We start from the raw sequence: 24886 nt of genomic DNA, 5'->3' as shown, positions 1-24886 counted from the left end.
ATCATCCTGTAACAAAAAGGGCTCAATGACAAATAGAATATCCAGGGGAAAAATAAATTTTTTTAATACAGGATCTGTTATACTACATTGTCGAGGTATTTTGTATATGACTCTGTAAAGCTGGTTTTATGTTGTGTTTTTTTGCTCAGCTGAGCAATGTGGCCTATGGGCCTCTTGTTTAATAACTGCCAAAAGTACCATGAAAACCACAATTTGAATATTTTGTTGAAATATGATTAAATTAGAACTTTTTAATGAAATACATGTATATTTATCAATATAAAAATGATATATAAATGAGAAATACGTGCATTAATATGTCACATTTTCGTAGTTCAACTAATCAAATAAAATGTGATCATCAAAGGTCAATTAAAGGTTTTTTTTATTTGTCTCAATTAAGCTCTAGATGTTCCATTTGAAGTTATCATCTTTTTCTAAACAAATTAAATTTTTATAATGGTACTCAACATGTATAACTTTTTTTTATTGTATACGGTTTCTGATTTCGCTCCAATTGAGTAACCAGTTAACTGGTCAGAGATTGCTGTCCCTTAAAAGTTTAAAACTATCACATTCAGTTCTTTTTGCTCAATTTTAATGGAAAGTGAAAAATAACTTTATGCAATGGCCATAAAATATGGAAACCAAAATATACATGATGCATAATCTATGAATATGTTATAAATGTGAAGCTTCTTTAAGTTACCGTAATCCGGTGAATATAATACGCACTTTTTTCCCAGCATTTTTTACCTTCAGAAAGGGGTGCGTATTATACATCCCTATAGGATTTGGGCATATTTTTTCCTAGCTGAAGCACGGGGTATCATACTGCCGTATTACCTATGCTGTTCACAGACAGAACCGCTATACATCGTAATATTCCTTCATTATCACGTATATATTACTATGTAACCCCTTTAGGAAATCATTGTTATAGCATGTAATTAAAGAAAATGTACACTTTAAGTCTGTTAATAAATAAACTGTTTCAAAATGGCCTTTAAAAATTAATTTGAACTGCCTATTCTTTATCTCCGTGTACGCCGCCATTACAGCTGTTATTAATAGAATGCGGACTTGGATGGTCACGTGCTATTTGACGCCGATCTTTGAAAACAGCTTACACATCATTTGGCTCATTTTTAACCATTTTCATTTAATGCTAATTAATTTATTGCAAATAATTATGAATATAAATGATTCTATAACCTATTCCGTTAATTGAAGCCATTGAAACAGTTGTGGTTCCCCACCGCTAACGATTGACACCTTGGGTATCTCAGACACCCCCTTAGGCTATGTGTACTATACACAACACAACTATTTGTGCATATATTTTATTATGTTCCAGGCCTCTAATTGATCACTTTGATCGGAGTCATTTAAGAATTTAATTACATGTAGGTCCGTTATCTCCATACCTGTACATCGTCCGTTTTTCACTTCACAGGGATTGTAATGACTAAACAATTATATCACGCTTGTTAAAAGTAGTTGATTTTATTTACGGTAGAATATTTAATACTAGGTCTATTAAAAACATTGATTACGAAATAAAGATATTACCGCGATGTATTAGTTACAATAAATCCGTATCTAAGAAAATATTGTGTTTTTCTTATTTCCGGTAGCGTATTCCCGCGATGAAGTTGAGCGTGCATACAAAGTAAAACTGCTTTGTTGATACTCAGGATTACCGTTTGGTCAATTTTTTTGATGCGTATTATACATCCCAACAAGCTTTTTTTCACCATTTTCAGGCCCAAAGTGGGGGGTGCGTATTGTACACTACTGCGTATTATATTCACCGGATTACGGTATATGTAGTACATGTAATTTGGTCCCTTTCATACTAGATGGATAATCCCTGTGACAGCTATGAATAATTCTATATTAAAGTAAAATACGACTTACTGGTAAAATTTGACAGTTAAGAACTTGATAGGGTTATGTATGAATTTTAAACCATCTTTTTGATAGGGTGTCAAAAAGTATCGACTATCAACCAAATTGACTGATGTTTAATGATAATTCAACATTCAAATTCAAAAAAGTAAAGAGTAATGTATGCTTAATTTCCAGTAGGAAAAAGTAAGAAAAAGTAACCATGTGGCACACACATCATATTCAATATGTATCAAAATTATGCAAAAGAAGACTGGTGGTTTTTTTTCTTCTTAAACAGCTGTAATACATGTATAAGTTTATTGATGTATCTTAATTTCTGTTTCAGATACATTTGCTTCAAAATATTATGGGATACCTAGGATCGTCTCACACCAGAAAGCCATTGTTTATTAAGGTAACAACTAGTAGACAAAAAATTCACTCAGACATTTTCGATTGTTTGATGGGTAGGAGTTGTTATCTTACAGACCCTGAGGAATATACTATTACACATGTACATGGAAATTGTGGGTGACTTGCATGCGAAAAACGTTTCCTGTACACAAATTAGCATTTCCTGTAAGCCATTTAGCATTTTGTGTGTATTGTGTAGCATTTGTGTAAACCATTTAGCGTTTTGGGCAAAGCATGCAGCATTTTGAGCAAAGCATGTTAAGTGTTTCAAGCAAAGTCTGTGAGAACTGTGTAATCCAATTTCATTTAAACTGTTCTCATTTATTAGGTGTTTTAGAATGGTGCTGCAATTTTAACGCGGGAATGGTTTGTAGTTGACAAAACACTTATGTATATACTCATGAAAATAAATCTAGAAAACAATATACTTATCATTTGATAAAACTTGTATTCTTTTTCAAACAACAGAATAAGTCAGTTTTAAATGGAGAATGGGTTAATATAGAGAGTATTTCTATGATGTTTCCATGCCAGTAGGAGGTAAAATTATTACCTACACCATACGTACATCATTATGTTACCTTGGACATTGGATAACACCTGCAGCAGGCTGAACCTGTCAATCTAACTCAGTGTATTTTTTCACAGGATGGTCACGCATCTATTCTATTGTCAACAAACAATAGAAATTTAATGACTTTAAAGCTGTCAGAGTTACATGTAATATTTGATAAAGTACACAATTTAAATGATTAACAATTAAATGAAAAAAAAATGAATAAATTTAAAGAAAAGAGGGAAAAATATACTGTTCATATTCTATATGAGTCTGTACATGTAAATATATGGTACTTTTAATACAGTTCAGCCCCCCCAAAAAATGTGTGTTTCCTATTTCATCAAATTTTAAAATAGGGTAGGTAGGTCGGGGTTTTTTGTTTGTTTGTTTTTTTTGTTTTTTTAAATGAGTTTTTAAGTTTTCCCCTTTCCTAGCATAATTTTCTATACATTAAGAAAATGTATTTTACAGGTAGAGCAATTGTGGATAATGACAACTGTTACAGAATTGAAGCTTTCTTAAATCTAATATTAATTTGGAATGTACTAGTATACGAAGATTTTATTTTCATGTAAATAGAAAATATAAATATGACAGCCACTAAAGATTAACAGAGTATAATATTCATTACCACAAATATATCATAAAGTAGTTATTAGTTCTATTTTCCTGGTCAACTGACATAACAGTAAACATTAATATCGTAACAGTAGGTGTTGAATTCAGAAACAGAGGAAATTCTGGTTGATCAGATGAGAGCCTTAAATCTTTTCAATAATAAAAAAAAAATGAATACATAATTAATGGTTTAAGACTAATTTTAAAAATTTCATTTGCAATTGAGCTGCAGCATTTTAAAATCATATTTTAAAATGTGGATGATTGTTAGGCCTATATATTCAAAGACTTACGATGTCTGCAGTCTCCACACCCAGAAATTAAAGAAAAAACCTTTGCCTCTGCTTTTTTCATGTACATCTTTATATTAATTTATAGCACATCACTGCCCTAAGAAACTATTTATTGCATTGATAATTTCGCTAAAATAACCAAGAATAACTTTCATCCATGCTGTCAATCTGCATTTAGAAATCTTTAAAACGCTTTGATAAGTGGTGTTTTCTATTGAATTGTTACAAGCGTTTTTTAAACTCTGATTTGTAACAACTCTATTGTTTAAACCAATTACGGTTGGTAATCTAGATTTGGAATAAAAAGTGTTAGAGTCGGCGCATAAAAAATAGGGTCGGTCGATCGGGAAACCGGAAACACATGTATTTTTTTTGGCCTTATACAAATTTTGAGTCTGAAATTCAATTCATTTATTTTGTTACTTTCCAATACAATTAAGGTTTAGAATTAATTTTAGAAAAGAGAAATCCTAAATAGTGATAAAAACTTAATTTAGATATTTGTTTAAGCATATATCATTTTATTGTTTTGATTTTTTTTTTTGGCTCTATGTACGGAACACAGTTTTCCATGTAGTAGATACTGTATAAGAAAAAATATTCTTTTTATTACATATATATAGCTTATTCTAACCTCTGTGAATGATTTACTTCTCAATATTGTCAATAAATAAAATAAATGTTTAGTAAATATTTCATTTTTATTATTCTCTAAAGCCAAAACAATTAATTTTCTGCATTTTTTTTGTTTGATTTTACAGAAACTTTTTTTACCCTACGAAATTTATATAGATTATGAAAATTTCTTTTAAGTGATAAATGTTCTTAAGCATATTTTTACATCTATAAATAAATTAATAATTAAAATAAATTCATTTTAACTCACCGAAACGAAGTCGGGGGGAGCTTCTGCTATACCCCAGGCGTCGGCGTTAGGACCTGGTTAAGGTTTTTGTTGCAAGTCCTGTATATGTATTTTGTTGCAAGTCCTGTATATGTTATTACCGGTACTTGTCCTATCTTCACCTAACTTGCATTGATAATGCATCTGGACATACTTATGGACTTGAGAGATTTAGATGCTGAATTTGGGCTAAGAATTTCAGATTTTGGAGGGTTAAGGTTTTTGGAGCAAGATTTTCATGCAGGTGCCCTTTAACAGCCATTTCTAAGTTACTACTGGTCCTTTATGTAACTTCACCAAACTTGCATGGATTTTGCGTCGTATGATACTGATGCACATGACAGGCTTGAATGCTGAATCTGAGCCATAGGTTTTGGATGCTGGATGAGGATAAGGTTTTTGGAGCTGGTGCCCTCTGTTGATTATATCATAGTTATTACTGGCCCTAACTTCACATAACTTGCATGGATGGTGTGCCTTATGATACTGATGCAGGCTTGAACGATGGATTTCAGACATAGGTTTCAGATACTGAACGAGGTTAAGGTTTTTAGAGCTGGTTAAAGTTTTTGGAGCAGGTGCCCTCTGATAATTATTATATCTTAGTTATTACTGGTCCTAACTTGCATTGATGGTAAGTCTTTATTATGCTTGAATCTAAGCTATTATAGGTTTCAGATGCTAGAGAAGGTTTAGTTTTCCGGAACAGAACACATGTTTAATAGATAATCTTACTATTTATACCCCCCGCAAACGAAGTTTAGGGGGGTGTATTGGTTTCACCCTGTCCGTCCATCCTTCTGTCCGTCTGTCTGTAGACACAACTTTGCCCCCCCCCCCCCCACCCCATAGAAATTTTTTACTACTGTTCGTCTGAAAATTTATGTTGATCACCATCTGAAGATGTGCACCTGCAATTTTTTTTTAAGATCAGACAAGATTCAATGATTTTATGACAGCTTTCATTTTCCTTATTCTATATACTCTGGACATATAAATCAAAAATCAAAGTTTAAGAAAGAGCTTTAAAAATAAGATGAAAGATAGTTAAAATCATATTGGAATCAAAGGTGTAAAAGGTTATCACCACAGTGACGTCATAATGTAGAGATGACGTCATGAAGATTGCATAATTTTGATAAATTGATGTTTTGTAGCAAAATATGGGTGTTTTCCGATGGTTTTTCGACTGGGAAACATCGAGCGCAGGCATGCTCAAGTACCATTTTTTAATATAATGTGTATAACTATCTGACAAAACACATGTTAATATCGCACTTGAGCAGACCTGCGCTCTATACTTCCGAATGCAAAATATGCAGCAAAAATGAGAATATTTTCATTTTTTGCAAATTTGCGGGGGTTAGGTCATTTAAGTGACGTCATAGATAAACAGCGAATGAGCAATGATGACTAAAATCAAGATTAAAGTTATAGCTCCTCTTTACAATGATTTGTGAAGATTTTATTTTTATACGATACTATTTAAAAATTGGTTGAAATCGGGGGCAGATATTTGACCATACCACACATAGTCCTTTCAATTGAGAGTCATTTGTAGAGTTATAAGCAAGATACAGGGCTCACAATTCTTTGTCATGTAAACAAGGCTTGTGCCCTGTTTTTGTTTAATACATAGGTTCCATATACCAGTAAAAAATCTTTTCCCAGCTTATTTGTCTATCTTTTAATTTATTTTAAGCATAGATATACAATTCCTAACGTTTAACACATTCGTTTTAATTAGGTTTAAAACTGAAATTTTTACTTCAACGTTCAAAATGTAAACAAACGCTTTGTTTCCATAGCGAAGAATTTCAAGCTCTGTAACTCGCCTATAACTCAACAAATGAGACTCAAATTTCAGTTGTCTATTAAAAATGCCTTGTTTGCATTTTTTGTAATTATAAATTGTAAATATTAAAATCGTAAAATAATTTTTGACCAAAATCATGACCATGTCTCTTCAATAGATGTGTTTGTTGTAAAATTATATAACTGTTACATGATTTTAATGATACAGTATTGTATGATAAGATACACTATTGTACTATATGATACAATATTATATCATAATTTTATTAAAAAAAATATTATATAATACAATGTGATATTGTATCAAAATGTTTATATATTATGATATGATACTGTACCATATGCTTTAAATATATATATTAATATTATTTCATATGATATGGTATTGTATATTATTAGATCACCTGAGCTGAAAGCTCAAGTGAGCTTTTCTAATAAAAATCTGTCGTCGTTGTTGTTGGCTTTGACGGCGTTGTCGTTGTTGTAAACTATTCACATTTTCATCTTCCCCAGAACCACTGAGCAGATTTCAACCAAACTTGGCACAAAGCATCACTGGGTGAAGGAGATTCAAGTTTCTTCAAATTAAAGGCCACGCCCTCTTTAAAGGGGAGATAATTTAGAATTATTAAAAATTTGTTCATATTTTTCAAAAATCTTCTTCTCAAAAACCGTCAGGCCAGAAAAGCTGTAACTTGTGTGAAGGCATCTTCATGTAGTGTAGATTCAAGGTTGTTAAAATCATGGTCCCCAGATAGGGTGGGGCCACAATGGGGAAATGGATTTTTACATAGGAATATATAGAGAAAATCTTTAAAAGTCTTTTAAAAGACATTTTTAAGGCCATATGTTCTACAAAGGATGATTTTATTGTAAACCTCCATTTTCAATATGAAATTTGTTTTTTGATAGTTAATAAAGAAGTGTACCTGTGGTCTATATACAATTTTTCATTTTATGTCTTTTGTTTTAAAATTAATCTTAATGCTTCATTTAATAGATGGTTACAGGAGATTTGATAAATTTAATGTTAACAAAATAAGTATATTCATGATTTGAAATTAGTAAAATATGATGGTACCATATGTTCATATATTTTCGAGTTGCAGGTAATGCACACCATGTGTTCTGTTTCCTGCAACCACGCAGATTTCACATTATTGTGCATAGATTTGACATGGCTTTCCTCATTCAATCTCACTACAAATAAATCCCAAAAATTCTGACTATAAACTTTTCTGTAAACAAATATTGAAAACATGTTGATGCCCGCATCATAAGCTGCCATCTTTGTTTATTGAACTAGTGTATCTCCCTCATACACAGGTATATCACATGATATTTTTATTTAATAGAATGAATGAACAATCAACGATATACATATGACCAGGTTTAAACAATTCAATGTTTTATTATTACAAACAACAGGTGATATAGTATTGCCACACTGTTGAACTTCTCAATTTTGAAGCTATTTTTCATAGAATACGGATTCTATTACATGAATAAGACCCAAGCGGAAATCCGGAAAATGGGAACCGAAACCAAACTATTGTTTTGCAGTTTTCGTTTTTTTCACTGACCTGTGATGGGCTGTCATGCTTTTAGAGATTTATACAATTATTTTACATGTACATATATTTATTTTTGGCACTGAACCTATGAATGTACCCAATGGCATACATAACCCATAAACATATATATATAGGCTAATTTGAGAGATGTTTTGTTTGATATACAGGTGATGAGGGAGCTTCTTACTGTATGGGCAGACAGTAGTGCCGTAAGACACACCTCAGTAGAACAACACCTCTACATCACCAAGGCTTTGTTAATAGGTCTGGGATTTCTCAAAGAATCGGACAAAGCTGGAATCAGAGATGGTAAGAGAGGATGGCAGGCCAAAATAATTTTGTCTATACAACAGTGATGTTCTTGACAATTTGAATATGAGTTATAGTTAAAAAATGATTGTCAAAATCAGTGAGTTAGAGTTAAATAAAAAGGATTAATCAAAATTAGTTGAAAAAATACATTAAAAGCAAATGAGACATTTCCCCCGATAAAGGCATTTTTACCGATATGACATTGGGTGCATTGGGGTCAAGTTAGAGGATGTTTACTCCACCTAGGCACCTGATCCTACCTCTATCTTTTTAGAGGTCCATGTGCTCTGCCTTGAATTTGTACTTCGTTTTAAGGACTTTTGAGATGGTTAACAGTTTGTTAGTCATGTTTCATTTTAGTAGGGACCATTTCAAAGGTTATTTATATAACATCTCTTTTTTAATCTGAATATAATAGGTAAAAGACTTTTTTGAGAGAAATACATTTTTAAAAATTCTGCAAAAGCCAATAATTTTATATCCATATTAAAATACAGTAAAACTCTGTTATAGCGAAGTCTGAGGGACCAATGGATTTAGTTCGTTATATCCGTAATTCATTATATCCGTATATTGAATTTGTAATAATAACTATAGCGAATTCACTATATACATGTTTTCTTTCACCAGACTATTATATAATAATTTTTGCTAATTGAGGCTGAAAATAATAACACATTACTTGATACCTTTGATAATCTGATTGTAAATAAAATTAACGAAATCGCTTAGAAATGTATTTTATGAATTAGAAGTTTAGCAATATTGAAAATATTCGGACAAGTATGATGACAATAGGTGAAAAAAAGAAATCCGGACCGATAGAATTGGACGTCAAAATGCTGAGTGACACAATTTGGTTAGACGGACGTTAGACAACAAGTAATGCAGGGCATGTTTGGAGTCAGCAGATCGTTTTTACATAGACAAAAATTAAGAAAACAAAACTAGAAATGTATATTGAATGTACACTCATAGTAAATGTTCTAAGGAAATATAATTTTTCCAAGACATTTTCGGAAATCAAACGTAAATGTTATCAAAAACGATGTGGAGGGTTTAGCAACAATGAAAATTTTTGACATCGCACATTGCGCTGCCTGGCAAAACTTGTCATTACTAATTACTAATTTTCTCAAGAAATAAATAAAGCAAATATTTGAAATTTTAGCATTGTTTGCCCAAAGGTCATGGAACAAAACGTACAAGTCTAGTGATATTGCAGTGAACAGATTTTAAGTCATGTGTTCTGTCTATGCTATTTTGGGACAACCCTCATACATCATTTCAAGGTTATTGTACATCATTTCAAGGCTGATGTATGTAATTATACAACTATTATAGTGTGATACACATTGCCAACAATAAGATATTTCAAAACATTAGCCCACTAGGGACAGGTTTAACTCTATTTTCAATATTAAATGCAGAAAAAAAATAATTCGTTCACAAGGGAGAGGGCTAAAATACCGGTAGGTTGTGCCTGCTGCCCAATCCCATTCAATCTATTATATTGTTATTATATTGTTTAAATTCAATTAATTTGTCTACTGGTAGAAACACTGTTAACTAGTTTATGTAGATTGTATTAAATTCATTGAGTTTTGTTTTTTTTTTATAAAAAACACTTATTACAGCATTTTTGACATCATTATTATAAAGTTTGTATTGGTGAAATACTGTGAAATTAAATGTTCACTGAAGTGCAATTTCTTTTACCATTTTGTATTGATAGGGTCATTGGCCACCAATTTACATACCCTTGAAACTGTGATTTTCACTTTATCCAAATTGATACTCTTGAATATTAAAGAAACCACAGTATTGCATCATAAGTAATTTTTCAATTCAGATTTGATGATTGTTAAGTGTTAAGCATTCAATGTAACAATGACTCCTTTAGGTTAAAATATATATGAGTAAAGCGAATTAGATCAAATGTCATCCCTATAGTGAGTGATGAATATTATGATCATGTTTATTGGTTGATAATGTATATATACATATATGTATGGGGACTTCTTATATGTCAGAGACCCAGTTATTGCAAATCTAGCATGAAAGTCAAGCTACGGCCGATGAAGCATTGCGTTGAGTGATTACACTTTCTAATCAGTGTGTATTTCAATTGTGTTTTGCAACAAAGATTCTGATTGGTGTATTTATATAGACCTGCCCAAATATCAAATGTATGTTGAACACATGATGGTACAGTACCCACAACATTATTTTTTACAATCCTATCCTATTATATCGTGTATCAGTCCTTACATATCGTGCTAGTGTACTGTTCTATTGTGCGTTAATCCTTGCCTATCATTGGTTAATCCTAACAGGTTTATAATTTAATTTTAACAGTTTATCCTTGATCGTTTTGAGAACTCTTAAGTTAGTCAATTATTGCAGTGGTTAGTTTTTGCAGATCTGATACAGAGTTTTGAAACGACAAAGCTGGCATTTGGCGCATAAATTATCAATATCACAAAAAGGTAAGAGTGGGCAGGTACTAAAATTGCCATTGAAAATGCTTGTTTCATAATCACCAGGGCAGCACCTGGCGATTCAAATTGTTAACTTTTTGCACCAAATTGTGTCATCACTCAAAGCATTAGTCCATCGGTCGCAGCTGTACACCCATGCTAGGTTTGCAATAAATCAATATATTGCAACAAGTAGACAAGTAGTGAATATCAAACAGTAGGAGAGAAAGGTGACTATTTTAAACAAGTTTGTGTTTTGAAGACTGTTTTAACTCTTCAGATTTCCTGCAGCTTTTGATGCCTGGAATACAGTGCCATATAGGGAGTTCTGATCAAAAAGTTCGTATTATAGGCATGGTATTAGCTGAAATGATGTCTGCTATTTTAGATCCTAAAGGCCAACAGTTGAAATTTGAGGTACCTTTTACTGTCTCTTATTTATCATTTTTCTAATCATTTTTTTAAATTGAAAATTAATGTTAAAATCGAAAATATGTTCAACACTTTAAAAAAACTCAAAGGGCAATTTTTGGGGGGAAAAACTCTTGTCAATGATAGTGATACTTTTTAGCTCACTGAGACGAAGTTGGGGGGAGCTTAATAGTGCTGAAACGAATACCATACATCAGTATTCGAATATTCATGAGTGCTATTCGATTCGTATTTGAATCACCGTAGATGTCATAGACAAGGTATTCAGCATATTTGGTACCAAGCGCAGCGAGAACCGGGCTAAGCCCGCCTCGCGAAGCGAGGGTTAATGGTAACACAATACATATAAGAAAATCGGTGAAAAATGAAAGTTGAATCAGGGGTACTAAGGCCAAAATAAATTTCTTCCGGCCCTGGGCGCCTCCATATTGGCAGCCATTTTGTTTTTAAAATGTTAGCTCGATCATTGATTGACTGGTACTTATCGATGTTTATTGCCCCTAAACTTGATTAAAATTTTCCAGTGTTTCAAAAGAAGGTAATTTGAATTAATAAAAATAAAGAGGACACCATGCTGCATGCAGATAAGTTTCAATAGTGCTTCAATCAAGAAACACGACTAGTTCTATGTATTTTGTCTTATCAAATTATCAGATGGAAAATAAAAACATTAACTTCAAGGAACTGATCTTTTAGATACTGAATAAAGTATTCAGTTTTACTACTGCGGCATTTATATGAATCAAATTGATAAACAATGAAAGAAGAAATAAACATAAATTCGGAATAATGTAACTCTCTTCGGCCATTTTCAAAGACAAAACGTGTACCTTTTACGTCTGAAACATGACGTCATAATCAAGACTGAGCAGGTGATGGTTTATTAGTTAAACTTTGGCTAATGATTTGAGTAGATAGCCAGATGGATCCTACTGTGTGGGTTCCATCAAACTGCACTGTGTTAAATCTGCACTTGGTCCAACGGTCACACTGTTTACATATTAGTTTGTATTACTAAGTGGGTGTATGTGTAGACTGCTTAAACACGTCAGTTCAAAGTTGACTCTTAATGCATGAGTATCCATTGAATTAGATGTGCATTTATCTTTTAGGCAAATAATAATATACTTCATTTAAAAAAAAAAAATTTCCATCAACTACAATCAAAAGATTTATTACTTGTTTAATAATATACTGCAGTCCTGACTACTGTATGAGACCGATACATAACTTTGTAAGTCATTCCAAATATTTCCGCCATGTTTGAAATAGTATATTAAAAAGAAAACCAATAACGCTCATAATTCCGGAAATGTTCTGTTTATTTAAAAAAAACAAATTATATAAAAAAAATTATATTAAAAAAAAAACTTTCGATGTACCTTTCGATATTCACTCTCCGTAGCTCACACTTGTTCAAACATTTAAGCAAACTATTTCTTCATCATCTGATACATGTATGAATTGAAAATCCAAAATGTTTGCCTCCGTTCGATGTAAACCCTGCTTTTACTTTCAATGTAAACAAGTATGGCGGATAAGTAATAGACTATATCAAGCATGGCAGTCATAGATGACTTTGTCTTTACTTTCGTCCAGAGTAAAATGTGTCATAACGAAATAACACGATGCTGCATAGTTTACAGTGCTTAACATGGGTGTTAAACATGTGATCAAATATTCGAATGATAAATATATATAAATTTAAATATTAGAAATTTACTAATCATTCGCGAATATTCGAACATTCGTTTCAGCACTAGAGCTTATGCTAATACTGTGAAATCATTAGATTTCGTGGTGGTTCAATTTTCGTGGAGTTCGTGGGTACCTCTCATCCACGATTTAACATCCTACACGAATTAATAAATAAGGGTAATAAAATCATATTTCCTTTGTAGGTTTTAGAGAATACACGAAATTACGTCCCCACGAACCTGTAGAATTTAAGCAATCCACGAAAATTGGCCCCCACGAAATTTAATGATTCCACAGTACCCTCGGCGTTGGCATCCAGACCTGGTTTTTGGTGCAGGTCCTGTATCTATGTTATTACTTGTCCTATCTTCATCAAACTTGTATGGGTGATGCATCTTGACCTAATTGTGGACTTGAAAGACTTGAATGCTGAATCTGGGCCATGAATTTCAGAAGCTGAATAAGGTTAAGGTTTTGGAGCAGGTTAAAGTTTTTGGATCAGCTGCCTTTTGATAGTCAATTCTAAATTACTACTGGTCCTAACTTCACCAAACTTTCATGGATGGTGTGTCTTATGATACTGATGCACCTGACAGGCTTGAGTGCTGAATCTTAGCAACAGGTTTCGGATGCTGAATGAGGGTAAGGTTTTGGAGCTGGTTAAATTTTTTCGAGCAGGTGCTCTCTTATGACTATATCTTAGTAACAGGGATTAAATTCTTCATGCAATGTACTACTAATATCGCCTCTTTATTTGCCTCAGACTTTCATCGAAACACGCTACCGACCTCGGAAAATCAAGTATGTTGAATTTACATTGAGATCGAGAGTCGCCATTTTTACATGTAAACAAAGTGGACCACATGAATTTACGGGACTGGTGATGGTGTTTAAAAGACTGTCCGAGACAAGTGAACAGACGATATCAGTAGTAAATTGCATGAAGAATTTAATGGTACTAATTGTTTTCACAGAATTTGCGTATAAATAAGGTAAATCAGTCCAAAACTAGCACACGTTTTTCTGCGCAATAAATATACAATTTTTTCAATGGGTGGCCCTGTAGCTCTCCGGTCTGTCAATCAAATGAGCTTTTCTGATCACCCATTGTCCGTCTGTCCGTCTATTTGTCTGTCTCTCGATTTGTCTGTAAACTTTTTATATTTTGAACTTCCTCTCTAAAACGACTTGACCAATTTCATCCAAAGGACTGTGTTGGGTATTATGCATTTTCGCCCCCAAAATTAAAGTTTATAAAGAGTTTTAAAAATAAGGTGGAAGATATTTGAAATCAAATTGAAAATAAGTGTGTAAAAGGTTATCACTACAATGATGTCATAATGTAGAACTGACTTCATGAAGATAACATCATTTTGTTAAATTTATGTTTTCTGGCAGAATATTGGTGTTTTCCGATGTTTTTTTGACTGGGAAACATCGAGCGCAGGCTTGCTCAGGTGCCATTTTTTAGTATGATGTGTATAATTATATGAATAAAAACATATGTTAAATTCGTATTTGAGCAGACCTGCACTATATACTAAGTCTTCCAAAAGCAAAATATAAAGAAAAAGGACAATATTTTCATTTGTTTGCAAATTTGCGGATTGGGTCATTTATGTGTCGTCATAGATAAACAGCAAATAAGCAATGGTGACTAAAATCAAGATTAAAGTGACAAGCATCTTCCGTTCTATGATTTATAAAGATTTGATTTTTATACGATAGTATTTAAAAGTTGGTTAAAATTGGGGGCAGATATTTGACCATACCAAATATAGTCCTTTGGCACCAACTTAAAGACCTGGTTTGATCTAGTTGAATATCCACATGGATTGCAATTAAGCATATAAGGAGGCAGGCCACACCTCCGCACTGATAACACTGCAAAGAGAAGTTATTTATAGATAGCTGCATACCACAAGCATGAAGTGGCATTAAACAAAAAACACTCTGTTATCTTACACACATTTAAAATATCATAAGATACATGCACACAGATTTAATTAGGGCCCCGCAAGGATTTGCGGGTGCCCTATAGTAATCACTCTGTCCATCCGTCCTTCTGTCTCTCCGTCTGTCACTCTTCCGTCCACAAATTTTCTGTTTTTTTCTAATAACTTTTTTTCTGGTTGCCCAATCAAGTTCAAATTTGGTATGGTAGTTCAGTAGGCAGAAATACATATTTTGATGCTAAGTTTGGTTCTCTATGTCTTCTGGTTTGGAGCTGGGGTGGTGGGGTAGATTCCTTAACTATGCATAAGAATGAATGGGCAAAGAGAGATAACTGCTGAGAATGTTACCATTGTATACTTGGAAGGCTGGGCAATATTTGTCCTTTGGGATTAATTAACCTTCCACAGGAAGAAAATCCTAAGCTTTATCTTCATCTGTCACATTGAGATTAATTACTGCACTGCCTGTGTCTGCAAATGAACTTTGTTTTGAAGTTAAGGTCAATTTTGAATGATGTGTAGTTTTGTGTACATTCTTTGAAATATGGATTTAAAATATAATATTCATACTTTATTTTGATTAAAATACCGTACACAATGATTTATGATAATTTTATTGAATTCTAAAATCAAGATATAAGATATCCTTTTTCACTATTTTATTTTTTAATTATTTATTTTATTTTTTTTCTGCCTTAATGCTGTTAATTTGAACAGGTAATCAGATAATAACCCCATTCTGTCATTTCTGAAGAAAAAAAAATCTTATTGTAAATTTAGAAGAAAAGGATGAGAGAGCAGAACATTTAATCCCCTGGGATTAATTATCTTGCCTGCTGCAGAAAATTTAGAGGCTTATCTCTATGTGATATTAAGATTAATGAACACCTTTGTCTGCAACTGATGTTTGTTTTGAAGTTGAGGTCAACCCTGGGTGGTACAATGTATTTGCATTCACTGAAGGCTTGCATTTTAAAAAAACACTTGTTTAAATCTTTTTTCAATACACATTTAATTTAGTTTTTTTTATAAGACATGAGGTTATCCCTGTTTTATGCAGATACAAGGTTACTATTTAGAGTTTTTGGACATTCAGGAATTATCTTGAAATTTTAAAAATACAGTTGTTACTTATAATTTTCATATTTTTTTTTTTAAATGTAATCAAATCAATTGTTGTGTATAAAACATGGGATAAATAAAATCTCATATGATTTGTAGTATAGTATGATTTTTATCCAACTTGTGTGTTTTATCCCCTCACTAAGGCTCAAGAAAAAAACACTTTAATTGTTGGATGAAAATCATATCCAACTAGGTACAAATCATGAGATCCTATATATTGCAGTTTTTTACATCTTATGCCTGGCATTTATTTTTCATCATTGTTAATATAAAGAGGATGGAATTCAAAGTTTTTTCACTTCTCTATATTAATTGTCATAGCGGGGCCCTTCCTGACTTGTCAGTTTTCTAGTTTCTTTTACGTTTAGAGAAAACATGTTTCATGAAAAGATTCCAAATGTTGTTTCTAAATTGAAATTTTTGTTTTGAATAATTCTTTTTTATGCCCCCCCCCCCCCCCCCCCCCGTCTTCGAAGAAGGGAGGGCATATTGCTTTGCTGCTGTCTGTCGGTCTGTCTGTCTGTCTGTTGGTCTGTCAGTCAGTCCACCAACAGTTTCTGTTCATCTTCTTCGCAGAGGATGCACATATTGAAATGGAATTTAGTATGCATGTTTATCATAATATTATCTATGTCAAGTTCAATTTTAGGTACGATCGAGCAGTTTTCGACAGAGTTATGTCCTTTGGACGTAGAAAAATTCCAATTATTTGCAATTTCTTTTCATTTTCTTTGCAGAGGATGCACATATTGAAATGAAATTTGGTATACAGATTTATCATATGTGGATTATGGTTTTTGACTCTAAGGTGGGGGCCAAATGGATGTATAGTGTTAATACATATATTGTTTAAAAATTATCTTCTTCTCTCCCACAAACCTGTAAGATAAACTGAATTCATAATTTTTTTGACCAGGAAGCCCTCTAACAAAACTATAAATTCATGTCCCCCTGAGGTAGGGGTTCTGACTCTAGGGTGGGGCCAAAAAAATCCTATAGTGTTAATGCATTTAATGTTTAAACAAGGGCATCGCTAAGCGGAGCATCCCCTCGGGACATGAATTATGGCGTGGGGTATGCATTATTTAGGAATATACAGTTATGTAAATTGTAATTGAGGAGACCAAATTGTACTAACCCTCCATTACTACAAAAAGGTTTCTTTACCTGTACTTGATCTAAATCCAAATAATATCAAGTTGTTGATTTGAACTGCATACTTTCATTTTAGTTTCACGGTAGTGAAGCAGAAGTAGTTATTGCCTAACATGTTAACCTCCAGTGATGAAAAATAGGTAGATTTTGAACTGAAAAGCGGTAGCATCGCGTGCGGTCTTTATTGCGTATATTTCACAGCATGGTTTTTGATGTACTACAAATGTGGTAAGGGTTTCTGATTAGTAATTAACGATATCAACACATGCGATAAAAATGTTTGTACTATAATATCTAGGTCAAGTTCAATATTGGGTACAATCGAGCAATTTTCGACAGAGTTATGGCCCTTCGACGTAGAAAAATTCTAGTTTTTTGCAGTTTCCGCTCATTTTCTTCGCAGAAGATGAACATATTAAAATGAAATTTGGTATACAGGTTAATCATGATAATATCTATAGCAAGTTCGATATTGGGTACAATCGAGCAATTTTCGACAGAGTTATGGCCCTTGGACTTAGAAAAATTCTAGTTTTTTGCAGTTTCCGCTCATTTTCTTCGCAGAGGATGAACATATGGAAATGAAATTTGGTATACAGGTTTATCATGATAATATCTAGGTCGAGTTCGATATTGGGTACGATCGAGCAGTTTTCGACAGAGTTATGTCTCTTGGACATAGAAAAATTCCAGTTATTTGCAGTTTCTGCTCATTTTCTTCGCAGAGGGTGCACATATGGATATGAAATTTGAAATACAGATTTATCTAAATAATATCTAGATCAAGTGTGATTTTGGGTATGATAGAGAGCAATTTTCGACAGAGTTATGGCCCTTGAACTTAGAAAAATACCAGTTATTTGCAGTTTACGTTCATTTTCTTTGTGGATGTTTCCAAGGGAGGGGGGCTTAAGTGTTTCACAAACATCTCTTGTCATATGATACAATGATAAAGATGGTCTCATAAATGTGATGCCTCATAAAGGTGATGCGTCGTCTCTGTGAACTTTGTAATCTGTGATTACCTATGTTCATCAAAAGAATTAGTGTACATATAAATTTTTTGTTGATATAAAAGCACTCTTTTTTAGTAGTTTTAATTTGCTTTCAGTTTCCAAGGGATGATGAAGTGAATTATCTCGTTTCACTTACGTTACCACCAGAAGATCCAGGATTGCAGAACTTGGTGATGTGAGTCAGATTAAGAATATTTACATAGTCATTATTTGTTCTTCCTTGGGGAATAGATGTAATTCTAAAGAATTTATGGCATAATTTTTTTTTTTAGCTTTTAGCTCACCTGAGTTGAAAGCTCAAGTGAGCTTTTCTGATCACATTTTGTCTGTCATCTGTCTGTCCATAGACTTTTCACATTTTCAACATCTTTAAAAAATTTACTAGGCAAAATTCAACCAAACTTGGCACAAAGTACCAATGCTCAAGGGGATTCAAAGTCGTGAAAATTAGGACCATACACTTTTTCAAGGGGAGAAAGTTAGGACTTATTGAAAAAAAATCAAGAAGTTTTCAAAAATCTTCCTCTCAAGATCCATTCTGTCAGGATAGCTGAAACTTGTGTGGAAGCATTCTCAGGTAGTATAGATTCAAAGTTGTGAAAATCGTGACCCCTGGGGGTAGGGTGGGGCCACAATGTGGGGTCAAATTTTTATTTAGGAATATATAGAGTAAATCTTAAAAATCTTCTTCTCAAAAACTAATCAGCCAGGAAAGCTAAAACTTGTGTGGAAGCATTCTCAGGTAGTGTTAATTCAAAGCTGTAAAAATCATGATCACTGGGGGTAGGATGTGGCCACAACTGGGAGGGAGGGGGGGGGGGGTCAAAGTTTTATATAGGAATATATATAGTAAATCTCTAGATATCTTCTTCTCAGAAACCGATGAGCCAGCAAAACTGAAACTTGTGTGAAAGCATCCTCAGGTAGTGTAGATTCAAAGTATTCAAGGGTAGGTTGGGGCCACAAATGGGGGGGGGGGGGGGGGGGTCGAAGTTTTACAAAGGAATATATAGAGTAAATCTTTCCTTTTTTAAAGTAAAGAAAGGTTGAATATATAAATCATTTTATGATATATTCGCTCTCTCACTTCTCACATTTTCATCCCATATTGTAATATAAATAAAGAGTAGGGTAGTTGCTTGTGATATTTATGAAACAGAATGTCTAAGCAGTGAAACTACAATCCATGAAAAAAAAACCAAACCAACAAAACAAAAACAAAAAAAACAGAAGAAATACTAAAGTGTTGTGTTATTGTACGCATGTCACATCTATTGCCAGATGATTAGTAAAATATGAAAATATAACATTGAGATGTAATATCCCTCTGCTATTAATTTTACCATATATTAAAAAAAAAAATTCATATTGATTTTCATCAAAGTCATGCAATATCAATAGATTCAAATGAAACAAAGTTGAAGTGATGAAACGCTGCTAGATTTTTCAAAAAGTGATAATGTGTCTAAATATAAATCATGATATGAAGAAAACTGACATAGTGATTAGAAAAAGCAAAATTTTACCATCGCAGCATAAAATTAAAAATATTAACTGTATATGAAAATAATATATAGTTATATAAATTGCCAATACATATAACAGAACATAGTGAAGCACTGCTTTTTAGTTCAGAATAGCACTTTGTTGTTTAGGTTTGTAACAAAAATTGCTTCAATCAGCAAGAGTTATCTTTCTTTATCATAGACTATTGAAGGTTTTACATACATGTTTTACATACAGTACATAATAAATTGCCACAGTTTCTGATTTTTCAGAAAAGGTTTTCTGTTTTTAAATTTGGATAAGATAATAGTAAAAGGATCTATATGTTTTAGAAATGCTACAAATGTAAACCAGAACATCTTATTAAAACACAAAAAGGATATGAATGATATTACAGTAATTTATGTATTCTCAATATTGGGATATATTGTCTTGAATAAAATGTGCCATTGTTTTTTTCCACTTTTGTTGTCCAATATCTGCTCTTTCAGAATAGAAAACCCTTATTCAATTTTAAACATTTGAAATCTTATAAGTTTCAAACTAGTACATAAAATTTAGTTGGTTTTTTTTTAATTAATCCATGGGGGGGGGGGGGGATTTCATGCAGATATTGCCTCATAAAAAATTTGATCAATATGATTCGCTTCTTGCATTTTTTTGGTAAAAGTTTCCTTTACTTTTTCCCCTGGCTAAAAGTTGATGTTCAGTTTGTTCCGTTCAAATTTTCTTTTTTACATTTGAATATAAATAAATGTCGCCTTCCAACATTTATTAGAGCCCAGCACCGCCTCCCTTGTTGCTACATGCCTTAATAATTGTGAGTTAACAGAAATGAAATGAGATTATTTTCTGCAGAAGTTATCTCTCTTATTAGAGGAATATTCCACCTTAATTTGAAAGTAGAGAAGTGTGAGTTTCTTGCTGACAAAGTGGTCTATATGGGATTCTTGTTAGATTGTAATGGAGTGTACCCAACAGAAGAGAAGATTAAAGCCATTAACAATGCACCCAGACCAACAGGAGTTAAAGAGTTGAAAGCATTTCTGGGATTGTTACATTGTTTAAAACCATCTAAGATGAGTGAAGTATCATCTGCATACTGAGAAATCTTATGTTCATTGCCATTGACAATTATACCTCTAATATCAAAGTTTTGTTTTATGAGAATAGCTAAAATTTCTGCACATATCAAGAATAAGTAAGGAGCTACTGTGTCCCCCTGTCTACATCCTCTTTGGATTTTGAACTGTTCTGACAGGAAGCCACATTGTAAAACAGAAGCCTTAAAGTCTTTGTTGAGAATCATTATCCAATTTATGATATTATTTCCAAATCCAAAGCATTCTAAAGCTTTGTATATAAAGGGCCATAAAACAGAATCAAGGCTTTTTCAAAGACCTGGTATGTTTTCATTTGCAGTGAACGGCATTAAATCATAAATAATTCTAGTATTTTCTCCAATATATCTTCCTTTAAGAAAGCCTGTTTGTGTATCAGATATAATATAATCTAGTGTAGACTTCATTTGATAACTAATACATGTACATCCTGATATAAGCTTATAAGAGAAACATTCAGAAGAGTGATGGGTCTACAGTTTTTCAAATACTGTCTTGGTTTGTCACCTTTTGGTTAACATGAAATAATTCCCAATCTCTGGGAAATAGGAAGCTCCTTTTTCCATAAAATAAAATTGATTGCATTTAAGATGAAAAGTTTTAGATCCTTCCAAAAGAATTTAAGGAATTCAACCGTTAAACCATCACTATCTAATGATTTGTTATTTTTTATATTTTTTAGAATCTCAAGAACTTCTTTTTCAGAGATTTCAGCTTCTAACGAGCTAGATATATCTGGTTCTAACTTCTAATTTCTACTTTAATAACTTCTTTAAGGTTAATATTTATTGAATCTGAATCAGCACATGTATATAGTTTTTCATAGAATTCTTTGACATGATTTAATATGTCCGATTGCTTATGTATGATTTCCCCTTCTTCAAGTTCTACTTGTTTGATGATTTTGTTAAAAAAATCTAAGACTCTAAATTTAGAAAATATTTTGTTGGTTTTTCTCCCTGTTCGATCCATCTTGCTCGAGATCTTATGAAATGGCCTTGAAGTTTATGTTTTCCTAAATTTTCAAGATTTGATTTTTTTTTGTTCTATCAGTTCAAAATAATGCATTCTTGAGATTCTAAGGATGTTATTTCCCTGATTAGGGAGATTTTAATCTTCTCTCTTTCCTTTTTCTTATAAGATGAATATGAAATAGAAAGACACCTTATCTCCATAAGAAGCACCTCTAGGAATATACTGTCATCTACATCCTTACTGAAACATGTATGAATATCAACATTGTATGCATACTGACTCTTTACTCTGTCAGACTATAGTTTCTTTAACCTTATAAATGAAAACCATGTCAGTCAGTAAACTATTATTAAATTTCCAAAACCCCCTACCTCTTTAAAAGGGTTAAACTTTAGTTCTTAAATAACAATAGAATGGTCAGATCTGTAGCCTGATTTAATATAAAAAAATTCTACTATATTAGACAGTCTATTTGAAATCAAAATATACATGTAATCAAGGTGACTTTGCTTTAAAGGCGTTTTTGTCTCCATGTAAATATTTTTTACCTGGGTTTAAGACCTTGTAGTAATCAACTAACTGTAAATCGTCCATAATTTCCAAAAGTTTTTCTCTTGCCTTCAGTTTGGATTGTTTGTACTAAATAAATATAGGTATATTGTATCTATATCTGGATTGAGAGCAAGATTGAAATCCCCATATACATGTAAAATGAAATACTCATTATCCAATTCTAAAAAATTATTTCTAATATTTTCATAAAAACCTGGCTGGTCAGAGTTTGGACCATATTTTATTGACAAGAGTAACCCTGGTTTCTTCTATGGTAAGATCAACAGCAAGAAGATTACCTTCCCCATCTTTTTTACTGTTGTGGATTTGAAGCTCAAAATTATCATTGAACATTATGCATACCCTACGAGCATTAGACTTATAAGAGGTAAAAAATACACTGACATCCCCACTGCGATTCAATAATAGGTTCACTTTCCATTGTAAATGTGTGTCCTGTAAACGTAAAATCAAACAACCCTTTTTTCTGTAAAATTCAAAAACATCCAATGTCATACGCTTTGATATTGTAGATAAACCCTGGCAGTTAATCATTGCAATTTTTATGGTATCACCTATTGTTTACTGTAAATATTAACAAGGCAAGCAACTCCCTACCTGATTGAATAACATATACACAGTAATCTCTCGCACCTAGTTTTAATTTCCTTTCACACACTGGCATCTCACTTATACACAGGTAAACAGTGAATGTCACTTCTGGTAAAGCCGATCCTGATCTACTTTCAGGTTGTCAAACTGATCCCGAGGTAATTGATGTTACAATGACTCTACTATCTTTGTTTTTTTCAATTTATCACTTACTGTGTCCATGATATCAAATTTGTACCGGTGTCCCTCTTCGTGAAGCGCAAATACCTTCCCGTTATAATACCATGCGGTCTGAATACGTTCATCATTGTTTAAATCAAGTATGAGTTTGGCATTCGATGGTGTCAAATGGTCGTGCATTGTAACACTTTTTTGATTTCGCTGTTGGATCTGTTACAAATGATTTTCAATTTACTTTCGAAATTTTTAAATTTATCAATCACTGGTCTGGGTCCTCTTGGGTTTTCGTTCGGAATACGATGGATTTTGAGAATATCGGTAGGATCCAGGTCAAGGTTGATCGCATTTTTGAGAATATTGCAGAGATCATGGCGCAGATTTTCGTTAGTTTTTTCGACCCAGTTTACAAATTTTGTTGTTATTTTTTATTTCTGAAATTATTTCCTTTTTTAACTCATTTTTGTTAAAAAAAGTTATTATTTCTGTCACTTTATCTTTAATGTCAGACTTTTTCACCATTGTTTCCTATAATTCTGCTAAACTATCATGTATTGCTGTAATGAAGTCTGAATTGCCGTCTGTGGTTTGATCACTACAGTACTGCTTGTTTTAAGCTTTTTGGGGGGGATTTCTGTCTGAGACCACTAGATTTCTAACTGATGAGGGTGCCGACTTTAAATTCAGTTGTACAAGTTTTTCTTTGCTTTATTTGGTCGGTCTCTGGGGTTTTATTTACAGACGTCTTGTCCGCTCGATCTCCCATTGTGAGCGACTACTCAGTTGTAACACAAACAAACAAAACACTTTCCTATGCCGCTATATGCAAAAACTTCTAATTCTTCTACTCACTGCTTGGAGAAACTACAAAGGGAATCACAAGCAGTGTCATTCGGAATCAAGATGTAAAAAGGACCCTAACTATGAACCATCTAAAATTGTTATTTTATCATACCTATTGTTGCTCAGGTGAGCGATGTGGCCCATGGGCTTCTTGTTAGAGTTTGTTGTCCAAAAAATTTTTTTTCCTTGGCAATGTCCATTAAGTAATATAATTTTCTATTTATGGGGAAATGGGGGGAGGGGGTTGGTGGCAATAAATGTCCCTTATCATGATGCTATTAATGTATTATGTACATCCTTCTGTATTATTTTTCAGGGAGATGAGCAGTGTTCATATCACTCCAGTTCTTGATGATGAGGCAGGTTTAAAAACCAAACCAAATGACATAGATCAAGGCTGTCTGAATATTGAACCTGATTTAGATAGGTTTGATAAAGTTTATTGTTAATATAACATAATTTTTACATGATACTTTTCAATTTTTATATTTATTTTCAATGAAAAATATTAATACTATTATTTGATTTATAAGCATGCAATTGCATTTTGCCTGCTATATAAAAAAAATTTCTAAGTTTTCTAACTCCAAATATAGCCTGGTAATTTGCTCTGAATTTTTTGGCACAAACAGGTTGATATAAGAATAAATAAGGAATAAATTTTCATGGAAATTAAAAATTTTATCTAAAATTTAGAAATGCCGATATTCTTTTTTTGTGTCTCAATGTTCATTTTTTTTGCAGTGATGACGATCTTGTACCATATGATATGTCAAATGACACCGAATTCACAAAGGTCAAACAGCCCAAGTACATCCGCGAATGCATGGAAGGTATGATAAGTGTCCAATTTTCTT

The 24886-nt window shown here is 32.6% G+C and overlaps 1 protein-coding gene across 8 annotated transcripts in view; it reads left to right on the top strand.

Annotated features, from left to right (window-relative positions):
• The window catches only part of LOC105326836 (telomere length regulation protein TEL2 homolog), an 87295-nt gene that overhangs the window by 16449 nt on the left and 45960 nt on the right, over window positions 1–24886 (top strand). For all 8 annotated transcript variants that reach the window (XR_004602734.2, XR_010709874.1, XM_066072555.1 and 5 more), the window contains exons 6-11: window positions 2240–2308; window positions 8238–8379; window positions 11143–11279; window positions 18339–18418; window positions 24346–24456; window positions 24774–24862. Coding sequence is in view for 6 of the 8 variants with exons in the window: in XM_066072555.1 (XP_065928627.1) it covers window positions 2240–2308; window positions 8238–8379; window positions 11143–11279; window positions 18339–18418; window positions 24346–24456; window positions 24774–24862 (628 nt within the window). In the remaining 2 variants the exon portion in view is untranslated. The remainder of the gene's footprint in view (window positions 1–2239; window positions 2309–8237; window positions 8380–11142; window positions 11280–18338; window positions 18419–24345; window positions 24457–24773; window positions 24863–24886) is intronic.

The sequence above is a fragment of the Magallana gigas genome, chromosome 9 (genome assembly GCF_963853765.1).
Source record: "Magallana gigas chromosome 9, xbMagGiga1.1, whole genome shotgun sequence".
Lineage (NCBI taxonomy): Eukaryota > Metazoa > Mollusca > Bivalvia > Ostreida > Ostreidae > Magallana > Magallana gigas.
Note: the sequence above shows the minus strand (reverse complement) of the source record. Positions and strands in the feature narration are given on the sequence as shown.